The sequence below is a fragment of the Oryzias latipes genome, chromosome 15, assembly GCF_002234675.1.
Source record: "Oryzias latipes chromosome 15, ASM223467v1".
Classification (NCBI taxonomy): domain Eukaryota; kingdom Metazoa; phylum Chordata; class Actinopteri; order Beloniformes; family Adrianichthyidae; genus Oryzias; species Oryzias latipes.
Genome location: NC_019873.2, coordinates 9,888,263 through 9,904,622, shown reverse-complemented (window position 1 = coordinate 9,904,622; position 16,360 = coordinate 9,888,263). Strand labels below are relative to the sequence as shown.

Here is a 16,360-nt window from a genome sequence, read left to right as displayed (position 1 = left end):
CCCTAACACTGAAAAAAAAGAGTTATTTTTAAAAGAAAGAGGTACTCTGGACAATGAATTTAAAGGTTTTTTTAATTGATGTTTAGAGGAAGAGCAGAGTCAGAGGCGGAGAAGAAGGATACCCACCTGTTTGATGGAGCTGCGAGTCTTTTCCTTCCATTGGAAGCTGCTGAGCTCCAGAGTCACGTGAACGTAGGTTTCTCTGTCGTACGAGCCCAGGATGAACAACCTGCAGAGGAATAAACGCGGGATGAAACTCTAAACTGTCATTTTTATTCACAATCCTGAAAGAAATATATTTTTTTTTTTTAAAAAGCATATGGCTCCCCCTGCTGGACAACCTCATGCACTTCAGATAATGACCCACGAAGCCCCACCGTGTTGAGAGGAAAAAACACGACAGCAGTGTGATGTAACGGGGCAGTGAGAGCAGAAAGAGCAGATGATTATAATGGCCAAGGCTCATCATTAATAGATGAGCCTGATCCGATCATCCTATGCACCATAAAACCAGCCTCACTGAGGCTTTGTGAGCGCTCAGAAACACGTGCAGAGCAAACGCACCACCCTATCCGAGGCGGCCCGGGCCAGGCCTCTGCAGCTGCAGAAGCTTCGGGAAATTGATTCCAGCCTTTTCCAGATTAAAATTTAAACATTCCAGATTCAGAAAAAGGCAGAAACAAACACTTATTCCATGAAACATTTATGAGACCAAATGTTTTTTTTTTAAGGCTGAGTTTTAATGTTGGAAAACCGCCTCGGAACAGGACGGGGATAAGAGGAAGGGGGGTAAACCTTCCGATCAAAGTGCGTGAATGGGAATGTCGGGATCAATCAGGAATGTGGGGAATTCCAGAATGAACTGGAGTCTCACCTGCTGCACTCGATGAGGGTGACTCTGAGCCTGCCTTCAACCAGCCGGCTGTCCTGGACAGACAGGTCCAGCTCGCAGGGGGACCCCTGGGGGGGCTGCACCTGGAATGGGAAGAAGGGCTTGTATCTGCAGAGAGAAAGACAAAAACACACCAAAGGGGTTGTTAGCGCACAATCTGCTGAAACAAAAATGTCATTTAAATCAGAGAAAAAACACAATTTTGAGCTCCTATTTTTTAGTTTGGAGTGGAAAAGCGGCAGCAGGTCTGCAGGAAAGCACTGACGGGAGCGAGGAGAGCATCCACACAGCTTTTCCTGGTGACTGCTGGGAGGGATTTGGCCTCAGCTGGACCGAAACCCACCACCGTCATGAATTATCAGCTAACACACCCAGCCTGGGCTTTTCTGGGATCCTGCTGCTCCCGTTTGGCCCTGGGGACTTTGCTCAGACTAATCATGCCTGTTAATTATGTAACCAGCATCTGGCTATAGCCAAGCTCTGATAAGAGGCTCTCTCATGGCGTTCTAACGCAGACACTTGTTAACACTTCTATAAAAGGAAACCATGACTAAGCAGTCGAACTGCAGGTTTTGTATTCTATTGATCCCTCTGTGCTGCTCTGAAACTGACTTTGAACACTTTTCTGTTAGATTACAAAAAAAAACAGCAAGTTCGGATACTTTGCTTCAGGCCTGAAGTATCCAAAAGTTTCTGCATTTCAGAACTTTAGCAAAACCAAAAAAAAAAAAAAAAAAAAAAAAAAAAAAAGAGTCCAAACAGAGGCTTTGTGGAAGTGAGGCTAAAATTTAAAAAAGGGGATCAAAAGTGACAACGGGTGATTATTTGCTCTACAGATCACAGAAACATTGAACCATTTAGACGTCTGCAGCCTGAGAGCCTCAGGTCCCTCTGATGATTCTGCTGCCAGTCAGGCAAACGTTTCCACATAAAAACTAAAAAAAATTCAAATGTGCTGCATTTGTTTCTTCTGTTCATGAATTCTGGAAGCTGCTGAATCCACAGAAACGCCCAATGCAAACTGATTTTCATCCTCAGAGCAAAGAAACGGTCCAGGACATTTGACTTTCACTGAGATTTGAAGCAAAAGTCGGAACTTTGCATCCTGGAGTGGACCAGTTTACACACTGTGACTTTTTTTGTTGTTGTTGTTTTTTGTTTGACACACCTTGACTTCAAGGATTCCCAAGAACCGTTGAGCCAAACCAGGGACTTCTCGCTGTGAGCAGCGTCTCCACATTCTGTGCATGTAAATCACACAGCTGGTTCCCCTGAGAAAGAACCTGACCAATCTGGACTGATATATAAAATGATCTAGAATAGTTGATTAGAAAATCTGCATTTTAGTTTTGCTTGGTTGCATGTTTCTTGCAGTTTGTGTACAGGTTTTAGACAACATTTCCTGAAAGGTTGTGTGTATAATCTTCAGTTTATAGTATTTAGAGATATGGAATTAGCAGCAGAAAGTCTCTAAAAACAGATTTGAAACAATAAAAATGTCACACAAAAAAACACTTCAAAAAGACAAGATTTGAAACAATAACAAGTTTTGGATCATCATTTCTTTGCTGTGCTTTGCCACCCCTCACTATTCCCTTAGAAATGGAAATCCACTCTGTCGTAAAGCTGCGTTCAATCTTCCTCTGGTGTTAAAGATCAGATGAAAAGCAGAAAGCTCCTGTCCCAAAGAGACAAGAAAAGCAACAGAAAAGAGGAAGATGGAGACAAATGACCTGAAGTTGAACCTTCTGAATAAATAAGTAAAAATATATATATATATAAATTTTGGTTTTTGTTTTAAAAAAAAAACTCGTCTTCCCACCTCGGAAGTTACTCATTTGATGTAATTTGACAGCATAGTTTGTCCGGCAGTTATAGGTGTGGCAGTTTATACAGAAGACCCAACAGTGACCAGAATTTACTGCAGTGCTGTTAATCTGCTGAGAAGCTCATAAAACAGAGAAGTGGAATGGCACTACGGAGCGGCTGACGGAGAGTTTCAAACTGCAGCCGTCCAGGCAGCAGGCAATTACAGTTTTGTTGTTCTACAAACATCATCAGGCCTCTCTTCCAGGCCTTCAGCCAAAAACAGCCGTCCGATCGATGAGCGTTCCTGCAGCCGGCGGACAGCTGAAAGGAAACTGGAGCACTTCTAAAATGGCCCAGTGCACCGGACCCCCCCCCCCCCTTCACACACACACACAGGAAGTGACAGAGGGGGAAAAGCGGCGCTCGTATCGACGCTGCTCTTGCATAACAAGAGATGAAGCTGCACATTATCTGTGTGAGAGCGGACACAACAGTTCAACTGCTCATGTATAACGGTCTGAGCTTGTGTTGAGGAGCCGGCACCTTTAGTTTTTACTTCACTGCTGGAGCATCGCTCCTTCATGGTGAACACAGAAAACATTAACAAACTGTAGGGTCAAGGGGGGTGATGCTTCTAGATTCTGCTCCAAAACCACAGAGAAAATAAGAAAAATTAGATATTTTAGCTCAAACTTCAAAGATAAAACAAGGTAACTGGAACTGATTGATCATTTTTTAAGATTTAGTACAGCCAATCACACTCGTAAATAAATGAGGCACCGTTTCAACCCCATACACTAGGTGGCAGTATATTATTTTCTTGTTTGTTTACCAACCATTAATAAATGGAGAGATGAAGAGCCTGCAGATGAGAGAAAAGGCTTTTAGTCCTACTCCGATCATCTTTTGATATATCTTTTAAGTGTTCCCAGTGGTCTTTTCATTAAGATTAAAAACAAAAAAAACAAAAAACCTGTGTCTTCTTTTTAGAATATAGTTTTTGCAGAGTGGCAGGAATTTATTACATATTTACCTCTGAGTTTTTGTTTTTTTTTACCTCAGTTTAAACGCTCTCCTGTTAGCTTAGAGCCCTCACACCACCCAAGTCAACAAAAATGGCGAGCAGTAATTGAAGCTATCCAGCCGTACAGTTTAGATCCAGATTCCAGCTCAGACGAGGAAAACAAAGACAAACATGGCTCTACTCGTCTGCAAACGGATGCATCAGAATGGAGCAGAAATTGTGGGCCACCCAATGTATTTTCTATGTCACAAATGTGCTCTTTTTCAAACAGGGAGAAAAGTCAGCGAGGAAACCGAATAAGAGCTTTTGACTTAAAAGAAAAATAATGCTGCTATTTACCAGCAAAACAGGGAATCTTTCTCAACACACGGATTTATTGAGACAGTCGTTACGTACCAGAAGCTGCTAGCTTGTATAACTTTTGAATCTTTCATACACGCAGAAGATAAAAGCAGATACGGTGGATTTGTGTTTATTAATAAATTTTGGGAAAACAACTGTTTTACGTTGGGTCATTGTATTTTGCTTCATTTATCTATCGCACCTAAAAAGTCAGACACAGCTAAAGTTAGCATCCAGTTTTTAGCATCCGCTTTGACATAAAACAGGAAACTCTTCACCACAAAGTTTAAGTTTAAACCAGCCGCAAACATTTTTCCAGAAAATGAAGATACAATCAAATAAAGTTGCTGATTTGTGACAGTTGCCTCTGATCTGTGTAAACTTGTAAAAATGACGTTTATGAATTTTTCTACAGAAAGGGAAAATAATGCAGGCATCCTTAAGAAACATGAGCACAGAAAATTTTCCTGAGTAAAAAATATGCAATGTGCTCTGAAGATGAAACATTGATGGTTTATTTAAAAAAAAACATTTAAATACAATTCTTTGGCAAAAATTGTTCAAACGCAATGCATTGTGGTCTATATTTGCCAATCTAGTGAGCATCAATGCACATTGTTTTTTTGCAGAGACTTCTTGGAATTTTCTAGGGCACTTGATTTTAGAATTGTAGATCCGGACAGCACTACAAAATGGTGATGAATAGTGAAGGAATTCCGGCATAGCCGTAGACTTTGGCCCCGTTCAGACCAGTCCGTGAAAATATCGTCCGACATTAAACCGGTCCGAGGCCTGATAATGGTTGGGGACCACTGTTCTAGATAGGTGGTGTTTGAAGTTAGCAGTTTTTCCCCACAGACAACTCAACTAAACTCTACTTCACCTCTGCAAGCCAGCGCCACTAAACTTCATTCTTTCATATCTGGTCATGGATCACAGCAGCCACACTAGCCGGGCTTTGTGCTCAGACCTGTTTGGGTTATCTGATGGGAGTCGCCCTTAAAGTAAAAGACCAACAAAACTAGAAACTTCCTCATGGCCAACTACACTGAGGATAAATGGAGAATTCTTCATCACATTTCTTTGCTTTTTATTTCACCTATAGAGTTAACGTCTCCTTTTTTAATCACTAGGGGTGTAACGAATCATTTTAACAAGGATTCGATTCAAATCATAATTAGGTTATCGTTACTGAATGATTCTGATTCACTGACCTAAAATCGATCTTTGGCCATGATGTCTCAAGAGGCAGTTGGAGAGATCAGTCGTGTTGTCTTGGGATTTTACTAAAGGCTTTAAAAACAAGTGACTTGTGTAGCCCTTGTGCTATCCTAGGCATTTTAACGTTGGGAGTTGGGTCATCTAGACCTACTAGACAGTGCGCTGAACTTTTTTTCTTCAATGATTTGTGAACCTCACTGGTGTCCATGGATTACATGAAATCTTTCCACCTTTATTTTGTCATGGTATGGAGAGCACATCAATGACAGGGTGGGGTCATCTAAGATAGCACAAGGGTTACAACTTCTCTGTCTTTGTAAATTTCACAGTATTTCCACACACTGGACCATAACAACGGCTCGATCACTCCTAGTTGTTCATGTATGGAAGTTAAAGCCAAAAGTATGAATGTGTCCCTCGGAAACCAGGTGTTTTATGTGACACAAAGCATGACGAAGACAACAGCTCTGACGCCTTTGAACTGCTACATCTTCTGCTCCTGACTTAGTTTAGACGCTGAGGTTTCTCACCCTCACCCAAGTGTCACAAACAGAGAAGCAGATGCCTGTCCCGGCAGAGGGAAGCAGTTTTTGTTTTAACCATTCATAACCTCAATCATTATGGTGTCAAGGATATTAATCAGCACAGGCTGCAGAAGCATGAGAGAACCCATCCCAGATTTGGCTGCCAGTTATTATTCCCTCATAGCTGCTTGCATGATTGCCGTAATGCCTGGATTAGCTCCAGAGGGCTGCTTTCCCTGCCCCGCCCTCCACTGAACTACCATCTGTGCCACTCAACGAATCCCAAGGCCCGGCACTCCGCATCTTAGGCTCCATTACATCATCCCATCCTGCACAATGGCAGCTCACGGACACCCGTTCCGAGAGCTTTTCTTGGCTGTGGTGCTCTCCTACACACATAGCTCCGCCGGAGAAATAAACGCCTGTGTTCAACAGGCAGTTCTGAAAATGCATCGCATTCACATCCGCCTCTTTAACCTCCCACACCACTGATGCTGGGCTCCACAGAGAGACAGCAAAGCCTCTCAGGCTGTCGTCCTGCTCTGCAGGAGGCGTCACAGGAGGCCCAACTGCTCCAACGCCACCATTTGAATCCCTCAAATAAGAAGACTTAGTTCAGGTTTGAAAACACATCCAAAATCTTATATGATCAGATAATAAAATGTCTAAGAAAGGCCACAGTGATATGGACATTCACTTCTTTTTGATCCTAAACTTGCTTTTCAAAATCTCTAGGAATAAATCCTCTTTTTATTTATAGGTTCATGCCCCCCAAACAGCTTTACAGCTTTATTTTGAAGGGTTTACTTCAATTAACAAAGTGTTCATTTTTATAAAAGCCTTATTATGAATGAAAGTTCAAGAACATAATTCTCTGAGGTTTCCAAAAGCTGGTTGAAATGGATGAAAAACTCGCCACAGCAGGCATGTCCAAAGTCCGGCTCATGGACTAGATAAGGCCCACATTCAAATTTCCACCGGCCAGCAGGCTCCTTTCATAAAAATCCCAATATACAAAATAACTCTGTGTGATTTTTTTGATTGTGGTTGGCTAAATTACGTTTTAAGCCGTTGTTGTAAATCTGTGGCAACTCTGTTGCACGACCTTTCTGCAACGCATTCTAGCTCTTTTCTAAAATGTCAACAGTAAATAAAAGGGAAAAGTTGACAGTGAGGTACGCCGCTTCCAGGACAAGTAAAGATTTTCATGTTTTATTAGTCAAATATAAAACAACTTTGCCTAATAAGCCAAAAGACTGTGGCTGTTTTTTTTCAAAAGTTTCAGTATCAAGAGGCACATGCTTATTACAACCAGCTAACTGAGAATGAACAGTGACAAAAATTGACCAAAATTGATAAACCTTTCTTGGTATTAAGATGTACTAATTTACTATTTGCTCAAATGAAATGTCTGCCACTGCAATTAAATGTTTACATACAACATTTCCACTTAATGCTATTAAAATAGTTTAAATAATGCAAAAAGTTTGAACACCAATGAAGTGTGAAACTGCAAGTTGATGAGGAGGAAGATGGGGCGTTAGAGGAAGACCAGCAAAAAGAGGACCAAAAAGTCTCGCCAAATGTTTTCATTTCATTTGAGTTGGTTTCTAATGCTTCAGTTTAGTCCTGAGGTGAAGCAGCTACACGAAGAATGCATGAAAAACACCCAACTCAAGCAAGAAAAGAAAAAATAAACTAAAATCTGTTCTAGTCCAGTTCCATCCAGGTTCTAACTACAATGCTCTGTTTTATTCAAAGTCTGAATAAGAAAGATTACTTTAAAGAGTTAAACATACCGATGGGTGATTCAACATTCATTTACAAAACAAAAGAACTAAAGTGAGATAAAGTTTGGCTTCTATGCATCTTGGAAGAAAGACAGGGTCTGCATCCCCCTGCAGAGTCACGACTCCAGAGCAGAGAAGAGACAGAGTTTTTGTTCCAGGAGACGCACTGACCTCTTAAAAGATGACCGGAAAATGCTTAATATTCTGAGGGGATCAAGTCAGTTTGCTAAGAGCAGGAAGAGATTATGGATTCAGGCCACAGAGCAGCACATTCCACTTCATGACTCAAAGCGGACAGTTCTGATCCGGCCCCAGCGCATCCACATAGAAATAACAGATTCTGGGGAAAAAATACTAAGAATTCACAATAATGGATGCAAATATACCCATCAGTCTCAAGAGTTTAAGAAAATAAAATGCATTCAGCCATTGACTATATATGAGAGCTGTACGAAGTGACCCCTCCCCCCCTCACGTTCCAAACAGGAAGTACCTGATGGCTCAAAGAAGACAAAATCCCGTAGACGTCTATGGAGAAATAAACAGCTGTTGCTCAGTCATTCTATTTGTCAGAATACCCATTCTTGCTCTGATACATTGTTTAAACATATTCTTGATCTCATTTTTTGTAGTGTTAGGTATTCAAGTTATAAACTGACCAATCAGAGGCCTCAATAAAAGTAGGTAGTCTCTCTGTTGAATGTTTGAAATGTTTCGTTGACGGATTCCGTGTAGTAGGACTGTGGCCTTCCAACAAGCTCCTGATTGGTGAGAGTGGCAGCCACAGCACATTCTGAGGAAGTCACGAGAAACTCCTCTTCATGCCTGCATCTTATGTGAACTTTGCTAGGACGTTCCTGCCAGATCAAAAGGTCATGATAGGCCTTTCACCACATCTGCTACGTACACACCGGCCGTGGGGTGCTCAAGAACGTACTGAACACGGGTTCTTGAATGCATATAGTGTTCACACTGGTCTTTCATTACCTGATACTAGCACATCTACTCAGTTTGTTCAAATCTCACAAATCTTGCTCCAGACTTTTTCTTTCACAGCTCTATTCCAATACGAAAGACTTGGTGTCATAGAATTTTGCGCGGACACAAAAAGTAATTAGTAAAGCACTTCGGCTTCCTCCCAAACTCCAAAAACAAGCTTCATAGGTTGATTGATTACTCCAATTTTTCCCTGTGAGTGTGTATGAGTGTGCGAGTGGGTGGTCCAACGACCAGCTGGAGCCTTGTCCAGGGTGTACCGCACCTTCGCCCAACAGTAGCCAGGTTAGAAACTGGCAACCCTGTGACCCCGAAAGGGAGAAAGTGGGTGAAGAAAATGGATGGATAGATTTATCCAGAACAATCAACTGTGTCAAAGGTCTATTTGACATAAAACTATACACATTTCAAGGAATATCAGAAAAACCAAAAGGTTGTAATTTCATCAAGCTTTGTCTTGTCATCCATCATGATGTCGGATAGTCACGCTAAGTATTAGAAAAAAATAAGAGAATATTCTTTTTGCAGCAAAGTGTGAGCATGTTTTCCAGAAGATGATCTCCCCCCTCATGAAGAGTAAAGCTTATGGATGCTCCCATATGACAACACTGGAGCTCCAACCCAAACCTACGGCTCAAGGTCAGACTGAAGACGTAGAAATGACTACAACCAGAAACCCTGATGAGCCCTTTACCATGTGACTGCAGAAAAACGGAGTCGCTGGAGGACGGACGCCCGAGTGTAAGTGGACGGGTGAGAAACACAGTTGTAGAACACAGAGAGAATCAGGCCATTTATCATGTGGCGTCACGCTGATGTGAGGAAGCTGCTGCTGCTCTCCAGAGGACAGCTGGAGATCCAGTTACACTAACCTGCATCACAGGCGTGTGTAAATACTTCCTCTGAGCTGCTGAATTTCTGCAGAGTTTTGCCAAAATGCCTGCTGCTTTCCTTCTTCCAGCCTCATTTGTAGGATAAAAGGTAAACACAGTAGAATAAGGAGCAAGCAGTTTTATGAAGTCCTTCTCTTTGACTTTAACTTTCTCTATTGGCATTCTGCTTTCCTTACTCTGCTTGACAGTCCGTGTGACTGCAGTTTCAGGGGTTTGCATGGAATGGTAAGCAGTGAGCTGTTCTTGCAGTCCTTCTGTCTGTGCAGCATTACTCCGTTAGCTTACAAAGGGCTTCAGTGTCACATGCGGTTGCACTTAGAAAAAGAAAACTGGAAAGATTTATGGGCAAGATGAATGTTTTAGCAATGATTTGAATTAAGAAATATTCAGAAATACAGTGTTAAGCTTAATTTTCGTAGTATTTTTCTTCCATAATCAGAAAAATGACACAACAACATATGAAAACACTCAAACACCATCTTTCTTGGAGTGGGTCTTTAGTTATTATCTGATTGTGCATGGATATACACTTTTAGCAGGCTGCAGGCTTTCATTTTGTTTGCTTTCTGAAGGCATGCACATGCTTAAGTCCATTAAAACCTTTGATTCTTACATAAACTGAAGTATTTACCAAATAATAGAATTAGGGAAATAATGATTACCATGATTCTGGATGGAGGCGGATTAAGTTGATGTAAAGTGGAGCAATCTTGAACCACGGTCTGCTTAGAGCCACAATTAACAACCCATTATGATTATGATACACATTCACACAGTGTGTTGAAGGCTAAAGAGACACTTCAGCAGTCCTGCACTACCAACTAAATGAAGATTTTGTTGTCATTTTTTTCAAATCTTTTACCGCAAACTTAAGTTTTTTCATTTACAAAAAACTGACATTTTTGTTGATAAGAATGTTTACTTTTTTAAACAATTTAAAGTTGCTGGGAGATTTTTCTGCTAATATTAGTAAGTAATATTTTATTAAATACAAACTATTGATAGTTATTGTTGATTTCTGCTCTCAGACAAGAAGGAAACTCGTGTAAGCTTTTACAGAGCACCTAAAAATTCTCCTTCTTTTGGGGCGGCTGTGATACAGGAGAGGAGTGGTTGACCTTTGATAGGAGGATTCGCATGTTTGATTCCTGCTTCGCCCGCTTGCGTGTGGAAGTGTCCTGCCGCGAGACACTGAACGCCACCATCAGTGTGTGAATGTGTGTGGAAAGCATTTTGGTTATATCAGTAGAAAAAATGAAGAGGATGTTTTTTGAATATCCACTGAAGTCTATTATTATAACAATAACATAATAAATACTGCATTCCTAATTAGTAACATTAACATTACACATGTATTTTTTAGAAAATTTTAAAAATTTAAACTTACTAAATTCAGTTGTTTAGTTTTCTTTAACCGTTTTTTAATTTTATTTTTAGGAATAAACACATCATGTAAAAAAATGAGTGTGTTACGAGAAAAAAAATCTTTTAAAGCCAAAATTCCCATAAAACTTTGAAACATGTTTTTCTTTGTTTTTACTGATTCAGGATTACACTAGACAGTGCTAAATGTAATCTACAGACCGTTTTACTGGAATATTCTGGGCTGAACGGAATCCCAGTAATCTAAAATGATTAGAAAAGGACCGAAAAGTAATTTTAGTTGTTTTGGTTTAAACCTTCTTTGGGCACGACTTCAGTTATGAGACAGACTCTAGAAACGTCCTAAAATTTTTTTATAGAATTAACATAAAACTAGAGATTAAATTAGTTGAAGTTAATTAAATAAAGGAAGTAAAATTTCAGAAAATATTCTCAGTAATCTAGAAAAAATAAAGAATAAGTTAAATTTCATTTTGAACTTAATACACTGCAGAACAACAATGTAGTTAAAATCATGTATTTGTTTCTCCGTTTTTCATTAGGATTCTTTAGAGTAATTGTGAGAATCTTTACATCCTTAAAATGATATTATTAGACTCTTTCCTTTAATTATGTTATTGTTAATTTATATTCCGGACCATAGACAAGACTGTATTTTGATGAAATATTCTCACTTTGATTCATGATTAGTATAACTGTGGTCTAAAAGAACTGTCCTGTTTTTGGGCTCATGTGTTTTTCCGTTTAGTAAATAAATAGCAGAAAAGGAAGGAGCAGCGTTTTCTTTGATGGATGCAGAGCCTGAATGTGACATAATGAAAAGCTGCAGAGAGCATGTCTGGACAGCTGTTTTCACTCTCCAAATCCATCATATGGGCTGCAGCCATATCTTCATGTAATCAATTTCATCGGCTGTGTGAGTCTGTCGGCACACGCAGGGCGGATTAATGCTACGCACTTTGAACACAACCCGCGTTCCGCAGGAGGTCACTCGGACTTCAAAAGTGTGGGAATTCCCAACAGATATCCAATAGGAAACTATTCCGGACAGCAGGCTGTCACACCTTCAACACACTGGTGTTCAGATTGTAGATCCACTGTTTAGCTGCTGAAGAACATGTTCTCTTAGTTGTGAGGTTGTTGAAATGTTTTGTGTTAAACTAAATCGATTTTCGCTCTAGGGCGAGACCTTCTCACGTAAGAAACTTTTTCCACCTTTGATTGAATTCACTCGTCTGTTTGACCACTTTTTTCGTTCAAATGCACTTTTTTCTTCACAAAATAAACATTTCAAAAAGATTCATGTTATTTATCGATTTAGGAACGTGTATGTGTCTGATAGTGGTGGATGCTCCTGTTTCAGGAAGTTTGTGGTGAGCTCCTAACAGCAGCCTCAGCTGCTGCTGCTGCTGCTTGTGGCTCAGAAAACCAAGAGAAAGACGGCATTGAAAAAGATCTCATATGACATGTGTACTGGTGTTTGCTTGGAGGCATGAGGAGGCTGAAACTGTAGGGAGAGGCTCTGCAGTGTGTTGGTTTGCATCCAGTCTTGTTCCAGCAGTCATGAGGGTGAGAATCCATCACAAACTAAGACCTTAAAGCCAATTTCTGCACAGACACAGGAAAGCTGCACGCAAAACGAGCCTTGATCTCCAGAACCTCCAACTTTGAGACAACGCTCCAAACATCAAGCTATTTCTCTTGTTGGAGAAGCTGTTTTTGCAGTGGGGTGGAGGGAGAAGACCACTTTCATATTTTAAAAAAAATACTAAAGTGAACAGTCAACATTCCCCCCTAAACAGAATGAAGCTTTAGCAAATTTTAATACTGTCACAAAACGAGTAAAGATGGAAAATAATCTGTTTTAAAAGTTAGATAATATTCAGCTGTTACATAAATGTAACATGGGTTGAAAGTGGTTGTGGAAGTTAAAAAAACCCACACAAAGGAAATGGAGATTTAGGGCTGACTCATCAGGGAATCTTCACAGATCCGTGCTGGGGTGCAATACTTCTACTTCTAGCTCTCACATCATCAGATGATCCAGGCCAAGCACGAGAGCCGCCAATTCACCCAAACATCCACTAGATGGCAGTATGAACTGCTCGTTAGCTTACCATCCACCATTATATGAAAAAAAAGAAGGGTTTCACATTATTCTTATAGAACCAAATGTTTGTTGTTTTTCTTAATATTTGAAAATGTCGCATAGCGTTTGGTTACTTTACCGACATTGGAGAATAGCATTCTGGGATGTTTAGCGTTCGCAACAAAGTGATCGAGACCATTCCAAACAGGTAGTACCTGCTGGTAACAAGAAGCCAAAAAAATCCCATAGACTTCAATAGGGAAATAAGCATATCATTTGTCAGAATAACCATTCTGGCTCCAATATCTTTTCTTAAAATGTTCTTGGTATTTTTGCTGTACTGCAAGTTATTCAAGCTATAAAGTGACCAAGCAGGTGCCTCAATAAAAGCATGTGATTTTGTGTCAAACGCTCTAAAAGTCTCATTGGCAGATTCTCCCATGCCTGCGTGCAGTTGAAGGGGTGTGGACTTCCACCTAAGTGACTCCCGATTGGCGAGAGTGGTTCCCATAGAGACGTTAAATCAGAACGACTCGAACTATTCACCGCCTACTGACGTTGCCTGGCTCAGACATGGCGGCCTTCCTATTGCAAAGAAAATGGCGACTGAATTGACTTCCTTTGGTTGGAACTGGAAGGAAGACATTTTTCTATGGGTGATGTCACACTCACTCGGCCCAGTTCTCATATACAGTCAATGACCAGGAATCGGGTCAATTTTTGCTGGCTGGCCCCGAAATGTTTGGCATACTTTAGTGTGCATAATGTTGCTAAATTTGTCAATCCAACCGACTTACCAGTATTAATCCAGTCGAAGGACACATATACCCAATGAAATGATTATATTTTAAATTGATTTATGTAAAAAAGTAACTTTGCATTTCTATAAGTCTGCCCCTGGTGGACAGGAGGTGTATTACACCAACAGCAATGGCTATAATTTAATAGGTATTTTAGGTTGTTCTGAGTGTTACATCACCTAGAGTTGGTGTTATCGTTCTAGTCAAAGTTCTGAACATTTCCCAGTGTTTTTTCTGTGAGGAGTCTACCTGATCTTATAGTTGGGTAAGGTGTGCTTCTTCTTGATGACTCGTTTGAGCTGGTTGACGATGATGGAGGTGAGCTGCGGCAGCGGCCTTCCCTCAAACTGCGACTTCACCTCAAAGTCCACCAGCGGGTCCTCCAGGAACGAGAAGGACCAGTGGGAGAAGGGCATGCGGGTGAACTGCAGCCGGAGCCGGCCCACCACCCGCTTCATCTTCACGAACAGGTAGGCGGACTTCCCGAAGACCAGGTCCACGTCGATGGCCAGGTGGAAGCCGCCGTTGTACTCGATGTCCACCTCGAAGTTGAGCTCCTCGGGCATGCCGTCCTCGTTCAGGTGCACGGGCTTCATGAGCCTGGCGCTCTTGAGGACCGGCAGGGAGTTCCCCAGAGAGATGTCCCGGAGACTGAGCCCCTCCAGCAGCCGCCCGGCCGTCTTGGTCTGCAGCAGCTCCTCGAACTCCACCTTGATCTTTTTGGTGAGCCAGTGTCTCACCACGGGGGTGTCCCGGAGCTCCCTGAACAGGAACAGGAAAATCGCGTTCAGGAAATGGCAGGTCTCCGGTTTGCCAGAATCCACCGGCTCGCCGTGAGCGACCGGCGGCGCCGGCTGTTTGGGGCTGCCGCCGCTGACAGCCGCTTCCTGCGGCTTAGAGAGCGCGGCCTCCGGCTGCTTCCAGGCAGCGGAGGCTGAGCCTTCCTGCGGCAGCGGGCTGGGCTCAGCCTGCGGGGTATTAAAGTAATCCTTCAGCGAGGTGTCGGGCAGCACTTTGACATACTGGACCGTCCTGCCGACGGGCTCCGGGCTCCTCCTGTAGATCAGCAGGAACTCCAGAACCAACGTCAGGACCGCCCCGCACACGGCGGAGATCAGGATTAGGCAGAGCATGTCGAGCCTCCGTCCTGACGCTGCCGGCTCAGGCGGCTATCATGTCCGAATGTCCAGTCGTGTTAACAAAGCAGGTTCCACCTGGCCGCGCTCGAAGCTGCCATATCATCTGCTCCTGTTCTCAGCTCCGTTCTCCGCTTCTTATTGGACGAACGACCGACGTCGCGCTGCGTCATGACGAAAGCAGACGCGTCCTGATACGTTCGGGTCGTGTCGGTTTATTTCACTTCCCGGAAAACTGGTTTCGTTTTTTTTGTTTTTTAACTTTACTGCGTGCTCACATTCTTACTAAGGTTTTGGCCGACAAATTACGATTCATACAATTTAAAATAATTCACCACATGTATCTATAAGTCTGAAAACAGTTTATACAGAGATTTAAACAACATTTCTTTAAAATAAATAATAATAATATTTGAAAGGATTGTGACAACAGATAAAATCCGCTGCACACCCTTACAAAATGTCTTCTATATTATTGCATTTACAAAAAATTTTAGTTGCTTAGGCAGTTGTAGGAGTTTGTATTTTGTTATTTATTGTATACTATTTGTATCCAGACCATGTTTTCTTTTTACCTGCTTAAGTTGAACCTTTATCCATCAATTGAATGTGGTCAACAGACTTGATAACATTAAACCAACAATAAAACTTTATGATAGAAGCAACGGTACAAAAAGATTGTCAGTGTAATAAAACTCTCAATGCAATAAAAGCTTTACATAACAAAAACCTTTGATGTACATTTAGTGCATTTCTCACAACAGGGCTAAACTTTACACCATAGTGCAACCTCCACAACATGTCGTCGTTTCATGTTCATTTCAAATCCAATAGCAGAAGCTTTTGGAGATGAAGAACTTAAGAACTAATATCTGCAAAATGATCTCTTCTGACTTACCTGTGATCATAGTTTAGACCTAGTGTTTCCCACGTCTGTCAATATAAACTATACCTGTGCAGGCAGAATAGTTATCGATCATGCAACTACTAATTTTTATGTCATTGCTTACCTCATTGCACACAAAATTGTTAAACACGATTTCAAACATTTTGCACATCCTTTTAAAAAACATTTCAAGATGGCAAAAGGCAGACATCGTGGAAGAAATCGCATTAGAAAGACAGCCTCCATTGACATCCCAGGCCAACGAGGAGGGAACATTACAATGTGTGCAACAATCTTACTTTGACTGGAAAGTCTGAAAAGCTCAAATCAGATTGTCCGAGGCCCATTCAGAGTCTTGAAACTGCAGAGATGGAAACATTTCTTAACTGCAAGCACCTGACTAAAACTTTGAGAAACAAAGTGTTTCTAACAGAAACGTTTGATTGTCTTAACCCCTTAAAAGGAATATCCTCTATTGAGTCAAATTCAAGGAAATTCTGACTCATATTTGCAGAAGATAATGGATCTTCAGGTAGCAAACAAATTCCTGAAATTCTAGATTGAAAAGTCAAATT

The 16,360-nt window shown here is 41.4% G+C and overlaps 1 protein-coding gene across 1 annotated transcript in view; it reads right to left on the bottom strand.

Annotated features, from left to right (window-relative positions):
• Positions 1 to 15,046, bottom strand: part of pdzd8 (PDZ domain containing 8) — a 40,511-nt gene extending 25,465 nt beyond the window's left edge. The window contains exons 1-3 of the mRNA XM_023963121.1: positions 14,013 to 15,046; positions 875 to 1,000; positions 127 to 229 (exon numbers count right to left, since the gene is read on the bottom strand). Coding sequence (XP_023818889.1) covers positions 127 to 229; positions 875 to 1,000; positions 14,013 to 14,896 — 1,113 coding nt within the window. The 5' untranslated portion in view covers positions 14,897 to 15,046. The remainder of the gene's footprint in view (positions 1 to 126; positions 230 to 874; positions 1,001 to 14,012) is intronic.
• Positions 15,047 to 16,360: the final 1,314 nt, after the last annotated feature.